Genomic DNA, 15,544 nt, shown 5'->3' on the forward strand with positions numbered 1-15,544 from the left:
CAAGCCAAGATAATATTAAACCATAAACAACTTGCCCTCCAACAAAAGCAGGGGAAAGCTTGAGCCCCTAACCTGGAACCCTTTTGATGATAGACGAGATTAAGAACTCGAAATCCTAAAATAATTTCATACTATATCCACACCGAAAAACAGAGTGGGACGCTGGAGTGATCTGTGGTATTCCAAGAATGAAAATTAACAGGTAAGAACCAATTTTCCTTTATTGTTCATACCCTAAATCAGTCCAGATACATGGGATGTACCCAAGCTCTACTAAACTGAGCGGGAACCTGAAAGACCCACTTGCAACATACTCTCTCTCCAAAAACCAGCTGCTTCTGGAGCCCAAACATTCAATCAGTAATGCCTTGTGAAAGTGTGTGGAGAAGACCAGGTTGCTGCCCGACAGATCTCCTATGGGGAACCCGACTGACACTCAACCCAGGATGAAGCCTGCGCCCTAGTAGAATGGTCTTGTAGCCTCTCGGGAATCAGATGCCCTTTGCAAACAAACTGACACAATGGCCTCGGGTAGCCATTATGCAATGGTAGCTTAAGAAGCTTTATTCTCTTTATTTGTTCCACCAAACAGAACAAAGAGACCTCTAAAAACTATTTGTGACTTTCAAATAGTGCACCAGGACCTGATGGATATCCAACAAGTGAAGTTCCTTTGCATGCAGAATAGAAGAGTCCAACTTCCGACAAGAGGAAAACTCCACCTGACCAAGCCGAAAAGCAGACACCACCTTTGGTAAAAAGGAAGCACCATGCACAAAGACACCCCATCCTCCAAAAACTGAAGAACAGGGATCTTACAAGACAATGCTGAAATCCTCTTGGTCAAATCACTACTAGAAAGACCACCTTTAGTGTAAGATCCTTCAGTGAAGCCTCTCTGAATGGCTTGAATGAAGGACTACAGAAAACCTACAAAATTAAATTAAGGCTCAACAAGGGGAACACCTGCCTCACCGATGGCCACAAATGCTTCACTTTTTTCAAAGAACTGACTATATCCCGATGCGATATAGTCTAAAAAACAGACTATAAGGCTGCCATCTGGACTCTTAGAGAATTGAATGCAAGCCCTTTCGCTAGACTGTTCTGCAAAAAAGCAAGAATGTGAGACCGATGCTCGAAGTGGCGCAATGTCCTCCCCAATGCACTTCTCAAACACTCTCCATATCCTGACATAAGCCAATGAAGTGGAAAGTCTCCTAGTCTGCAGTAAGGTAGTAATGATTTCTTCCGAATAGTCTATGAATTGCAAATGATTCTTTTCGTAGGCCGAGCCGCAAGACAAGAAGATTGGTCCTTGATGAAGAAACTTGGGAAGATGCCAGAGTCTTAGAGGACTGCCTACTGCTACATTTACCAAGTCTGCAAATCACGGCTGACGCAGCTATTCTGGAGCCACAAAGATCATCCTGCCTGGGTGAGTCTTAGCATCCTTCCTATTAGGGGCCAAGGAGGGAAGATGGACAAAGAATCTCTGACTGCATGGGAGAACAAGAGCCTCAAAGTTCTCTGTTTCTATCTCCTTCCTGTGACTGAAAAAGCAGTGCATTTTGGCGTTCTGCTTCGATGCCATCAAGGAATGCCCCACTTAAGAGTGAATGAGAGCTTTCGCCTCTTCTGCTAGCTCCCATTCTCTGGGGTCCCCGTACCTACTGACTGAGAAAGTCTGCTTGAACATTGTCAACCCCGGTGACATGAGATGCTGTTGGTACTATCAGGTGTTGCTCTGCCCAGCGGAAAAGCTCCTGCGCCTCCCAAGACACCATGAGATTCCTCGTCCCCCCCTTATCAGTTGATATAAGCTATCATTGCTGCATTGTCCGATAGGACTCTCACCGCTCAATGGACAACAGTGGGCTAAAAGGAAGCAGTGCCTTGGGGACCACCCTCGTTTCCAAAGGATTGATAGATCATGACCATGCCCCCCCCCCCCCCCGTCTTTAAGATTGGGTGGTAGTGACCGCCGATGCCAATCTGGGATCTCCAACTCTATGCCCAACTCCAAATTAGCCCAAGAAAGCCAGCAAGATAGACTGGACCTGATTCCCCCCTTGCAGGGGTAGGTGGAGTTGCAAATTCTCCGATTGAGGGTTCCAGCAGGATAGCAATACCTTCTGGGAAGCTGTATCTGTGTGAATGCCCTGGGAATTAGATCTAGTTTAGATGCCATAAAACCCAGGACCTACAAACAATCCCAGACTTTGGGTATGGGCCACATCAATCTCTGGTCTTGCATCTGCAATTTTAACATTGTGCTACACAAGAAACAACCTTCCTAGAATGGTGTTGAAGTGTGCCCCCAAGTACTCTAGTGACTGGGTGGGGACCAACTTGTTCCTTGACAGTTTCCCACCTAGCCCCATAGACTGCAACTTTTGCCAGACTTGCTGAAAAGAGAGCTGCCACTGCTCCTTTGACTTTGCTTGAACAGAGCCAGTTGTCTAGATTCGGATGCATAAAGATTCCCTCTCTCCAAAGAGCAGCTGCCACCATTGCCATCACTTTGACAAATATATGCAGGCCTGTTGTGAGGTCAAACGGTAGTGAATGGAACTAAAAATGTTCTCCCAACACTGCAAATCTCAGGAATTTCTGATGATTTACCCAGATGGGAATGTGATGAGAAATGATGTAAAATTGAGAGGTGCCAGGACTTCCCCCTTTCGTACTGCCACAATAACAGAGTGGAAAGTCTCCATCCGGGAACGATGAACCCGCTTCTTTAGGACTGGAACAGTCTGATAGGTCCCCTCTTTCTTTGGTACCACAAAAATGATAAGAGAATCGCATATGGTCCCATTCTCCTTAGGGAACAGGGACTATCGCCCTCAGCTTTTGAAGCTGTTCCACTGTGGACCAGGCACTCTCTCACTTAATGCCAGAGGTACAAGGGGAGGCCATGTAGCGTTCACTTATCAGATGTTCAAATTCTAAGGCCCTTCTCTCTCATATGATTGTTAGGACCTATTGGCCCACTGCAATTTGGTTCACTCCTCATAAAAGATAGCCAGTCACCCTCTTATGACTTCAGGGAGGAGTGAATCAGTGTAGTTTCAGTATGCACCTTTTCTCTTCCAGCTCCTTGGTCAGTGTTCTTCCGGGCAGGCTGACGCGAGCCTTGAAAGGACTGCATCCTGCTGGGGTGATAGCACCTCGCATCTCTGGACCTCAGCCGGCTCAGGAAATCTTTAAAATTCCCTTTGGGCTTATCCTCGAGCAATGTATGCGCCCTGGACTTGCCCTACTTTACCAACTGCTCCAGGTCTTCACCAAATAAGAGTTTGCTTTTCAAGGGATGATTGTCCCACCTGCAAATGGGCCTAGACCTTGGATGACCAAGTGCGCAACCATCAGAGTTGTCTAGTTCAAACTGCTGACATCATATTCTAAGTGGATGTGCACAGCAAGACATACAAGGCAGCTGCAATATAGGCTACCCCAGTCTCCCAGCTTGGCTGGGAGAAAGGTTTCTGACCCTTTCACCTGGGTCTATTGAACCCAATATAAGCAAGCCTATGCCTTGAAGCTATCGCACATCACCACTATTGTGAACTGTTTAGCCATCTCTAAAACTGAAGCATCCCCCTTAGAAACCATGAACTTCAAGTTCTCCAGTGAAAGAGGATGTAAAGCTGCCCTGATTTTATTTATTTATTTTTTTATATATACCGACATTTGATCTCAATTGAGATATCAGACCGGTTTACATTCAGGTACTGTCGGTATTTCTCTATCCCCAGAGGGCTCACAATCTAAGTTTTGTACCTGAGGCAATGGAGGGTAAAGTGACTTGCCCAAGGTCACAAGGAGCGACAGCGGGACTTGAATGCTGGTCTCCTGGTTCATAATCCACTGCTCTAACCACTGTACCCTGTCCGATGGACTGGAAAACTTTAGCAGGGTGGCCCCTCAGTCTGCTCCAACCCCTCAACCCATCTGAGGATCAGTCCCTTCAGCCTCAGGGATTATTCCCTTCACCAGAGGGACATCAACCCTGTTACTGCTCCCAGGAAAATCTCTCAAGGGTTCTTCCTGACACTTTTCTTTTGACTCGAAAGGGAGCTCAAAATTTGCCCCTAGCCTTCTCTGCTTGGGTCAGGAAGGCACCACAGAAGGACCAGAGACCACTCCCCACCAGGAGATACCACCGAGGGAGGAGGAGGTGGAAGCCTGTAACAACAGCTTCCTTGCTCAGAAGAAAAAAACTTGAGAACTATGCTGACACTAAGGGCTCCAACTCAGTGTGTTTGCACTCCCTTCCCCCAAGCCAGCCAGGCCTGCAAGGGAAGAAAACAAACGTGGCCACCGTTCCTACGGCTCCTGCTTCTCCCTCAGTGCCTAAGGCCTTCAAGGAGTGCCATGTTTAAAAAACACTTTCTTTTTTTTTTGTCATAAACAGTCCCAGGAATAAAGGAGCTGCTCCAGGACCATTCCCTGCTGTATTCTCATGGAAACTGTCGATCCCCCGAGGCCTGCATCTCTGCTATCTTGCTCTCATGAGGCAACGCCTGCCGATCCACTCGGAGGAACTGCCCGGGTCTCCATCGCAGCTCACCAAACCGTGGGAGAAAGCAAAATGGCCATCAAGAGCAGATGCTAAACAGAAGCAGACTGGAATACCATGGAGAGAGGCAAAAAGCTCCCCGGCAGCCTTCCCCCAGGTCACTAACCCATAAGGCCACTAGCAGGGAACTGTTTCCCATGCTTCGCAGGAGCTGCCATGACACCACATGGTTCTTCAGAGCTGAACACAAACTTACCTCGGGGTCATCCTTCTCTCTCCTTCCAGCCAGCACACATTGTCACCTACAGTCCACATCACGACAGGATTGCCAGCACGGTTCCCCTCCTGTAAACTTTCTCCCTTGGTGCCTTAATTGGTTGAGCTAATTATTTTTCTTTTTTTTTTTAAAATAAATTATCCTTTATCCTTTAAAAAGGAGAAAATCTTTACATGACAAAAAGAAAATGGGATAGTTCCTTTATTGGAGTCTTTTTTGGGAGGCCGAGGAACCAACTTCAGTAAGGAAGAAGAGGCCCGGGAATGAGGAGCCAGCACCACTGGCTATCATACCCTCTTCACAGCACAGATATGAAGCAAAAAGGGTCCCCAATCCCCCTGCTTGAACTTACTCTATCAGGGCGAAGGTCCTGAAACAATACCTAGCACCCCTGGGAGTAATATTCATCTCCAAAGCCTGACTCTAACATCTGCTGGAGACAGAGAAATACTGAGGGACTGCAGATGGCTACTATCTTAAGTAGCACAATTTTAGTAAAGTTTTCCTTCTCTGTCTCCATCTGCTGGTAGAGATGAAAAGCCCATGCATCTGGGCGGATCTGAGGTATGAACAGGAATGCTTGTTCCCTCCCCAAAAGGTGCTCTGAACCCCTACACAGTCTCTGTTGGGGAGCTGTACGCTACCATAGCTAAACAGGGTATAAGAGGGTATCTGGTTGTGGGGGCACCTGGAAGCAAGCTCCAAATTTGCAACATAAAAATTAATGCAAACCTGATCTTTTCCCTTTTGAAGATTTTCAGCACAATTTACTATTAGGTAGCACAACTAGTTAGGCTTTTATTAAAGACATTTTACTCTTGGTAACTCAAGCAGCCTTCATGTACTGCCATATTTACTGGGCAATATAGAATTCTTGCCAATCTCTTGAATACAATTTATGAATGTCATAAATATCCTACAGATCTCTTATTTTTATATGGCTAGATCTTCATTTCTCACCTTCAATAACATTTGCGTGAAATTAATCCTGCTTTTGCTTTGCATGGTTGCACATAGATAGATTTGCAGCTGTGTAAACTACCATTACCATTAGTGAATAATGCACGTCAGCCAGAAGCTGCAAGAAGTGAAACATTTTTTCTCCTTGTACCTGGTATTTAGCCTGGGTGTCGATGTCTCGTATGGAAGGATTAGGGTCAAAGGCAGGATGAGAGTGATACCAGCCGATTACACTGTACCCTCTGGCAGCCAGCGTTTCAGATGCTAAGGTTTGTGACACGGGGTCCATCTCGCACTGGAGTCCTGTGCTAAGACTGTTACATGGCTCAGCAGCACAGATCTGTAAATGTAACAAAGCATGATGGAGAAAAAGGGAGTATATGAATTGTTTTACAAAGGTGTTAAATGAGACATACCAGAGTAAGATAAGAACCAGTACAATTGTCTGATTAATAACTATCCTGCTATAGAAATACCAATTGACATTATACGCTTTCAGATCATGTATTATAGAACTGCTATCAAATCAGACTGTAATCCTGTAGAAGGCAACAACATAGCTATGTGAACAAATAAAAAATCATTTTCAAGTATGGGCCCTTAATGTGACTGACTGGGTTAGAAAGTGGTTGAGAGTAAGGAGATAAAGGGTAGTGGTAAACAGAATTCACTCTGAGGATATGGAGTTTACTACTGGTGTGCTGCAGGGATTGATCCTTGCACCATTTCCCCCAACCAACATTTCTGTGGGCGACACTGCAGAAGGATTATTGGGAAAGGGTTGTCTTTTTGCTGATGATACCAAAACAACAATGTAAACTGCCAGGGTCTAGCATCTAAGATTCAATGCTAAAAAATACAGTTATAGATTTAGGCTGCAAAACCAGAAAGGTGAGGTATAATATAGGATATGAAATTCTTCTAAGTATGGGATCTGACGATCTTAAGGTGCCTAACAGATGCTTGGGTACATTGGGAGAGGAATGCTCAGAAGAAAAAAAGGAGATGATATTGTCCCTGTATAAGTCTCTGGTGAGACCTCATTTGAAATACTGTGTATAGTTCTGAAGGCCAAATATTCAAAAGGATATAAACTAGTTGGAGTTGGTCCAGAGAGTGCTACTAAGATGATCAGTTTTAAAGCATACGAGGACAGACAAAGATCTAAACATGTATACCTAGAGAAAAGGCAGGATAGAGGAAATATATCAAAATATCGCTACGATTTCCATGTACAGGAAGGAGAAATTACTACTTACCTGATAAATTTCCTTTCCTCTAAGGAAGGCAGGCTAATCTACAACAGTGGGTTATACAATCCTACCAGCAGATGGAGAAAGAATAAAGCTGACTCACTGATGTCACCGACATATAGCCCTGCCCAGAAATCAGTCCGCCAGTATCTCTAGAAAAGCCAAACTTGTGGACAAACTGCTCATACTTGAACATGACTATTAACAGTCATCCACTCATGCTTCCAACCAACCGGGAAACAATGAGCTCAGCAAAAATGTTATCAACTAATCTTAGGGTTCTGGTTATGTCACTTACCAGTCCTTCAAATGAATTAAGAGAAAAACCACTCTTCATCATCTGCATATAAAGGACAAACTAAAAACAAGTAGGCAGCCCTGAGTGGGCTGTGGACTGGCCTGCCTTCCTTAGAGGAAAGGAAATTATCAGTTAAGTAATAATTTTTCCTTCCTCTGTATTCAGGCAGGCCAATCCACACCAGTGGGATGTACCAAAGGGTGGGAGGCTATCCATGGTCCAGTCAACACTGCACACGCGAAAGCCATGAACTGAGCCCTAACATCTAAGTGGTAATGCTTGGAGAAAGTGTGCAAGGACCACCACATCTCTGCTTGGCAAATCTTGACAGGAGACAATAACTGAAGCTCCGCACACAAAACCCCCTGAGCTCTAGTGGAATGTGCCCTGACCTGGCTAGAAAATGGGACATCTGCATCCACATAGGCAGCCATGATTACTTCTTTCACCGAATGGGCTATAGTCTCCCACGTCGCTGGTTCTCCCCTGTTTAACTCTACCATGGAGCACAAACTCTCGATCAGACTTCCTGAAAGAGCGAGTAAGTGTCAAGAACCACACCAGATGCCGCTTGACATCCAAGACATGCAACAGATGATAATCATGCTCATCTCTATCCCTGTCCAGCGTGGCAGGGAAATAGACTGATTCAAATGAAACTCCGAAACCACTTTCGGCAAAAAGGAAGGTTCAGTCCTAAGCTGTACAGCCCCCGGAGTCATTCCTAGAAATGGCTTGTGGCAAGAAAGAGCTTGCAGCTCAGGGACCCATTGTGCTGAATAGATTGCTACCAGAAAAATTGTTTTGAAGGTGAGCAGCTGCAAAGAGACCACGCAGTGGCCAAAATGTAGGGCCCACCAAAAAGTGCAAGACCAGATTAAGGTCCTAAAAAGGGCACTGGTAGCAAGGGAGGACATAGATGCTTAACTCCCTTCAAAAACCTGGACACATCTGGCTGGGAAGACAAGGTTCTTCCATTGACCGCCCACTATAGCAAGCGAGAGTGCTACCTGCACCTTCAGAGTGTTTAAGGCCAAGCCTTTAACCAAAACTTCCTTCAAAAATTCCAATATCTGTGGAATTTCAACTTTAAGAGGGTGAGAACCTCACTCTTCACACCAGCTCTCAAACAGTCTCCATCCCTCATATAAGCTAGAGATGTAGAAAATTTCCTGGCCCGGAGCAAAGTGGAAATCATTGCAGAAGAATAACCATGCTCCAGCAACTGAGCCCTCTCAAGGGCCAAACCATAAGACAAAATCAACCCGTATCTTTGTGCAGTATGGGTCTCTGATGCAATAGATCCTTCCTAAGTGGTAGTCTGAGAGGACTGTCCACCAGTAGCCTCTGAAAATTGGCATACCACAGCCTCTGGGGCCAATCTGGAGACATCAGAAGTACAGTTTCAGTTTGACTTGCAATCTTCTGAATGACCCTGTCCATCAATGGCCATGATGGGAAGGCATAATACACTCTGCTCATGGCCAAACCTGAACGACAGCATCAATGCCCAGCGCTCTCGGATTCTTTCTGCAACTGAAGGACCATAGTACCTTTGCGCTGTTGGAATTCGCCAGTAAATCCAGCACGTCACTATGAGTTGAAAAGCCTCGTCTGCCAACCCCCATTTTCTGGGGTCCCAGACCTGCCTGCTGAGGAAGTTGGCCCTTTCATTGTCCTTCCTGGCAATGAGGAAGGTGGATATGTCCTGGAAATGATGTTCTGCCCACACCATGAGCGCATCTACCTCTACTGACACCTGTTGTCTTCTGGTTCCACCCTGATGACTGATGTAGTCCATTGTCATGGCATTGTCCAACATTATCCTTACCACTTGAGCTTCCAACTGCTTGGTGAACCGCAAGCATACCAGTTGAACTGCATGCACTTTTAATTGATTGATGGTCCACTTCCGCTCCTCGGCATTCCACTGACCTTGCGCCACCAACTCTTGACAGTGAGCCTTCCAACTCAGAAGGCTCACATCTGTCATCAGCATTAACTAGTCCAGTATCTCCAAGGAAATCCCCTTCCTGAGATGATCCACTTGTAACCATCACTGCAATTGAATGCTCACCTCCAATGTCAAATGGCGCCTCACTGTGTACTCCTGTGACTGTGGATTCCACCGGTGGAGCAACGTGTGCTGAAGGGCCCGCATGTGCACCCTCACCCAGGGTGAGTCCAATGTGGCTGCCATTGATTCCAGGACCTGCAGGTAAGACCAAACCATCAGGCGAATAGTCCTTTTCAGGACCTGACTTGAGTAACTAGCTTCTGAATACAACTCTCCAGTAGAAACACTCTGCTCCGTGTCAAACCGCATGCCTAGATACTCTCGCATCTAAGATGGCTGTACACTGCTCTTGGCCAAGTTCACCACCCAGTCTAGCTCCTGAAGCAAGGAGTTAATCTTGCGAGATGCTACGTGACTCTTGTCTGCACTTTTGGCATGAATCAACCAGTTGTCCAGATATAGATGGACCAGAATATTTTTGCAAAAAGACACCACTATCACCATGACCTTGGAAAAGGTTCTGGGTGCGTTAGCCAGCCCGAAGGGCAGGGCCTGAAATTGATGACGATGTCCCAGAAAGGTGAAGCGTAGGAAACAATGTTACTAAGTATGGGAATATATTGATAGGCCTCCATCAGATCAAAAGATGTGAGAAATTCTCTTGTTTGGACTGTCATTATTACGAAACAGAGTTTCCATTCTGAAATGAATCACACTCAAATGTCGATCAACTCCCTTCAGATTCAGGATGGGCCAAACGTATTCCTCCTCCTTGGGAACAAAATAAATGGACGCTCCCAATTTTCTTGCGATCTGGGAACAGGAATTACAGCCTTCAAATCTAACAATCTCCTTAACATAGTCTCCACTGCCACTCTCTTCTATAGAGAGTTGCATGAAGAGACTATAAATGCATCTGGTGGAATTCGTAGAAATTCTAGAGCAGAGACATCCCTTCCCATTTCCAGGACCCACTGGGTCTGTTGCAATCTGGGCCCACCTATGATAAAAGCGAGATAGGCGGGCATCTATCTCCTAATCCAGTAGGTGAACCCCCACACCTTCATTGCGAAGATAGAGGTGCTCCGGCCCCGGAGCCCGCATTGTTATGAGGCTTCTTAGGCTGAAATGAGACCTTTGAGTAGTTGCTTCTCTAAAAGGAATCTCTAAAAGGAATCTTTTTGGGGCGGAGGGAATCCCTGGAGTGGCCCTCCGCCCCAAAAAGACAAGACAACACCTTGTCTCCAGCAATCGAGGAACCTTTGATTCACCTCAGCTGTTCGCCAACTCACTTCCGAATAAGAGAGAACCCTAAAAGGATAACCTTGTGAGATTGGACTTGGAAATAGTGTCTGCTGACTAATTTTACAACCACAACTGGCACCTAGCTGCTATCATTGAAGCCACCCCTCTAGCGGCCATCCACACAAAGCCACAGCCCACATCGGCTAACAATGCGGCTACTGGTTCCATCAGCAATCAACCATCGAACCCCCATTTCTTGTGTCTCTTGAGAGAGATGCAAATCAGCCACCAAGCAGCAGCAAGAAGCAATTTGCAAATTTATTACCATATTTAAGGATAGCCTCAATCCTCCTATCCTGAGCATCTTTTAAAGCTGCCCCTCCTTCCACCGGGATAGTGGTTAGCTTGGTAACAGCACATACCAAGGCATCCATGTTTGGGAATTGCAATTGTTCCCTTATTTTCAGATCCACGAGGTACAAACCCGCCAAAGTGTGTTCCTCTCCCCCCCTTTAAAACTTGCTTCTGGGGGCGTTTCTCTCGAGGTCTATTAAATCTTGAATGGGATCCAGGAGGGGAAAGAAATAGGATGCTTTGCATAAAGTGACTAATATGGGATCTTTCTTTTGTAAGCCTGTTGCATCACCTCCGTCCACACCAAGTGTCTTCAGGGTCTGTGTCAACAGACTCGGCAACTCATCTTTGTGAAAAAAAAAAAAAATCGGAGTAGAGTCAGATGTGGCTCCAAATCAGGTGGAATCTCTCCCTCTTCTAAAGGAGAGAAAACCAAGTCCCCACCGGAGTCATCTGACATATCATGATCCACATACCCTTGAACATCTCCAGGGATAGCCTCCCTGCAGCGTTTGCCTGCAGTGGATGATGAGCAGGAGACCCGAGCACACAATCCCTTTTTAGTAGGTTGCTTCACTTCTGCTGGGTGCCCCTGCAGAAAAGTCTGCAGACCCTGGAAAAATTCCATCCAGGAGGAGGAGGAGGGATCCATACTGGGTCCCAGAGGCCCAAATCTGGCACTCTCCAACCCCTCTCTCGGAGCTGCCTCTGCCATTGGGAACAAAGGGGGAGGGGAACTGTCCACTGTATCACCTCCCATCCCATTCCCCTCGGGAGCCACGGAGATGTCCCAAATTTGGAAAAACCTGTAATAGCCAAATCACCTTGAGCATCTAAACAGTGCCGACACAGGCGCAGAGACAGCAATGGCTGGATTGCCCTTATATTACAAGCCTCACAGATAGCAAGGCACTTAGACTTTTGTGTGTCCAGTGCCATAGTTTTCCTGCACTCGGCTCTAGGTGGCCTCCTGCGTGCACTCCAATGGCAGTTGGGCGTACCCGCGCAAATACAGGCTCAAATCTAAGGCTGTAGCCTTATGCGCATAAGTACTGGCACATGTGTGTGCCCACAACAGGACACCACTGCATGGAGAGAATGCACGCACATGCCTAAACAAGCGGGGAAAAACCACTGCCGTAGACCACTGCGAGGCTGACTGAACCGAGCCTGAGAAGCGGGGCCTAACCAAAAGCTGTTCAACCCACCCAGCCTGAGCCACCTCCACTCTACACTAACTCCCCATAGAAGTGAGAGGGAAAAAGAGGTAAGAGGCGCAGAGGAAACCGCCAAGGGAAGGAGGACCTGGTAAATAAAAAAAAAAAGAGGAGACCTAAAACTTCCCTACTCTTTTTTTTTTTTTTTAACCTGAGCTCGGCCCCCCTGTCTGAGCATGATCGGATCATTGGTTATGGGAGGAGGGAAGGCAAAGCTTTCACTGCTGAGCATTCCCTAGTCTTTTCTGCCCCCTTTTAAGTCTATGCCTGGTCAGGCTTTCAGACTTAGAAGCATTCAACTCAGGGAGGAACCAGAGTGTCACCTCCGGAGCTCAAGTGGTGTGTATCTTCTCTCTCTCTTTTTTTTTTTTTTTGAACCATAAAATCCCCACAAGGGAGATGCAGGTCCACCATCTACTGGAAATGGAGAATTCTGGCAGGCTGATGTCAGGGCAAGGCTATACGTCAGTGTCAGCAGTGAGCCAGCTTTACTCCATCTACATCTGCTGGTAGGAGTGCATAACCCACTGGTGTGAACTGGCCTGTCTGACGGGCCGATACAGTAAAGTCCGTGGGAGAGCGGGCGAACAGGCCACTCTCCTGTGCGCGCGCTTCTCTATTCAAATGAGGCCCGGAGGTAAAAACAGGCAAAAGGAGGCGCTAGGGACACCAGCACATCCCTAGCGCCTCCTTTTGGACTGGAGCGGCGGCTGACAGCGGGTTTGACAGCTGACGCTCAATTTTGCTGGCGTTGGTTCTCGAGCCTGCTGACAGCCACGGCTCGGAAACTGGACGCCGGCAAAATTGAGCGTCCGGTTTTCGATCTGACAGCCGCGGGACGACTTAACATTTTTTTTTTTACTTTTAGAAACTTTCGGGACCTCCGATTTAATATCGCCATGATATTAAGTCGGAGGGTGCACAGAAAAGCAGTTTTTACTGCTTTTCTGTGCACTTTCCCGGTGCCTGAAGAAATTAGCGTCTAACTTTGGGTAGGTGCTAATTTCTGAAAGCAAAATATGCGGCTTGGCTGCACATTTTGTTTTCTGAATCGCGCGGGAATACCTAATAGGGCCATCAACATGCATTTGCATGTTGCGAGCGCTATTAGGTTCGGTGGGTTGGACGCGCGTTTTCGGCCCCTTTTTGAATAAGGGGTAACGTTAGTGCATCAAAAACGCACGTCCAATAGAGGGTTAACAGTGCACTCTGTCGTAGCGCACTGTACTGTATCGGCCCATATGTTAACTTGACCATAGAATGCACCCCCCCAACTATCTAGTATAGCTCAGTCCACAGGTGTTAATGATTCTCATTCACTACAACCAAGTTACATCTTGAATGTTTCTAGCACTACTTTCTCTGTAATGCAAGGGAGAAAGAGAGCGGCTACTGAGGTACCGTATGGTAAGCTCTTTACAACAAACTGTCTGCTAAAATGTTACCTGAAAAACTCCCATAGAGCGTGGATACTCAATGGATATGATAAAATGAGGTGAATCTGATTTAACACACTGATGTAACAATGTAGGATGAAAATAAGAAAAAAGGAACACATACTTCTACTAATTTTTCAGCCTCTGAATACCTTCCTCCCAGTAATCCAATCACCTCAGCCATAGAAACATGTGCATGCTAAAACAAGAAAAAAAAACAAAACACACATACAATTTAAAATAGATATTAAAGCAATTTTGCTGTATCTGGCTTAGCTTTTAAATTATACTGCAATCAGAGTGAATTAAAAAAAAACAAACAAACTGGGTTTTATATAAAACTTTATACCCAATCAAATCTCAAAGCATTTTACAGTCACAGCACTTGAGCAAGATGGTGCAGTCCCTTCAGTCCTCCAATCATTATGCAGTCTGTTGTGCATATGCACAGGGGAGACCAGAAACTTTTATTACTATTATTTTGTGCTACAATTGCAATTAAGTTGCAAAGATACATGCAGGTAAGGGATCTGCAAAAGGTCCTGAAAGCAACTGGTAAGAGTGCAGGATTAAAGAGACCAAGGCTCCACGATGGTTTTAAGATAAATGGGCCTCTCGACATCAACAAGGCACCTCGAAACAGAGCATACACATTTTTCTGCTCTATATTTTAGACCATATCTTCCTCCCCAACATGGGAAAACTTCCCGAGTTAGCTTTCCAAATGATTACTTGCAAGTCCCTTTCCCCTGCAAAGTTTTGCTCTTAAAATGTTTCCAACAGCAGCATAAGAACATAAGAAGTTGCCAAGCTGGATCAGATCGATCCTGTTTCCAACAGTGGCCAATCCAGGATATTAGTACCTGGCAAATACCCAAACAGTAAATAAATCCCATGCTACTAATGCCAGTAATAAGAATTGGCTATTCTCTAAGTCAGTTTGATTAATGCTGTGTTTCTCCAATAATAAACCCGACCCTGAAAATAAGCCCTAGCTTGATTTTCAGGATATTTGGAGTAGGGCTTGAAATATAAGCCCTACTCCAAAAATAAGCCCTAGCTTTTATGAGGACGAGCAGTTCCGCCCCCACCAAGAGTTACCGAAAGTCCCTGGGGAGGGGGGGGGGGGGGGGCAGCAGACGGAGGATTGTAAAAAAAAAACCACACAACCCCAAACCCACCCCCTTTGCCCTTTCCATATGACAGGCTATTGGCGCCATTGGCCGGCCTCTGTCACATGTGACCAATGGAAAGGGCAAAGGGCCATCAGCGCCATTTTGATTGCTGGCAGCTGATGGTTCGAGAGCGGGATATCACTCCTGGGACCCCCGCTGGACCACCAGGGAGTTTCGGCAAGTTTTTTTTTTGGGGGGGGGGGGGGGTTTGCAGTGATGGGGTGGGTTTGGGGTTTTTTGTTTTACCATACAAACCCGGTTTTAATTAATCAAATTGGAAGGGTTGGGGCAGGTTTCAGGTATCATTTCGGGGGGCAGCCAAAATAAAATCGGCCCAAACCGCAGGAAAACAAAATTTCCCACGATGGGCCGATAACGAAGGCCGAACCAAAAGGTTCAGCCAAAAATTGAATCTGATTGGTGAATGAAAGAGGAGGTAGGCTTAGCCTTGTCCTCATTCACCAATCATGGAAAAAAAATAAGACACCCCCGAAAATAAGCCCTAACCTGTTTTTCGGAGCAAAAATTAAATATAAGACCTGTCTTATTATCGGAGAAACACGGGTAGTTTATAGACTTCTCCAGGAACTTGTCCAAACCTTTTTTAAATCCAGCTATGCTTACTGCCTTAACCACTTCCTTTGACAATGAAATCCATTTTGGTCACCCTTCTCTGAACCTTTTCCAGTATAACTATATCTTCTTTTGAGATGCGGCGACCAAAACTGAACACAGTACTCAAGGTGCAGTCTCACAATGCAGCGATACAGAGGCAATATGACATTCT

At 46.0% G+C, this 15,544-nt stretch overlaps 1 protein-coding gene across 6 annotated transcripts in view; it reads right to left on the reverse strand.

Annotated features, from left to right (window-relative positions):
- The window catches only part of MYSM1 (Myb like, SWIRM and MPN domains 1), a 65,269-nt gene that overhangs the window by 9,325 nt on the left and 40,400 nt on the right, over nt 1-15,544 (reverse strand). For all 6 annotated transcript variants that reach the window (XM_029618359.1, XM_029618358.1, XM_029618355.1 and 3 more), the window contains 2 exons: nt 13,707-13,781; nt 5,914-6,102 (listed from right to left, as the gene is read on the reverse strand). In XM_029618359.1, the coding sequence (XP_029474219.1) occupies nt 5,914-6,102; nt 13,707-13,781 (264 nt within the window). The remainder of the gene's footprint in view (nt 1-5,913; nt 6,103-13,706; nt 13,782-15,544) is intronic.

Source organism: Rhinatrema bivittatum, chromosome 10 (assembly GCF_901001135.1).
Source record: "Rhinatrema bivittatum chromosome 10, aRhiBiv1.1, whole genome shotgun sequence".
NCBI lineage: Eukaryota > Metazoa > Chordata > Amphibia > Gymnophiona > Rhinatrematidae > Rhinatrema > Rhinatrema bivittatum.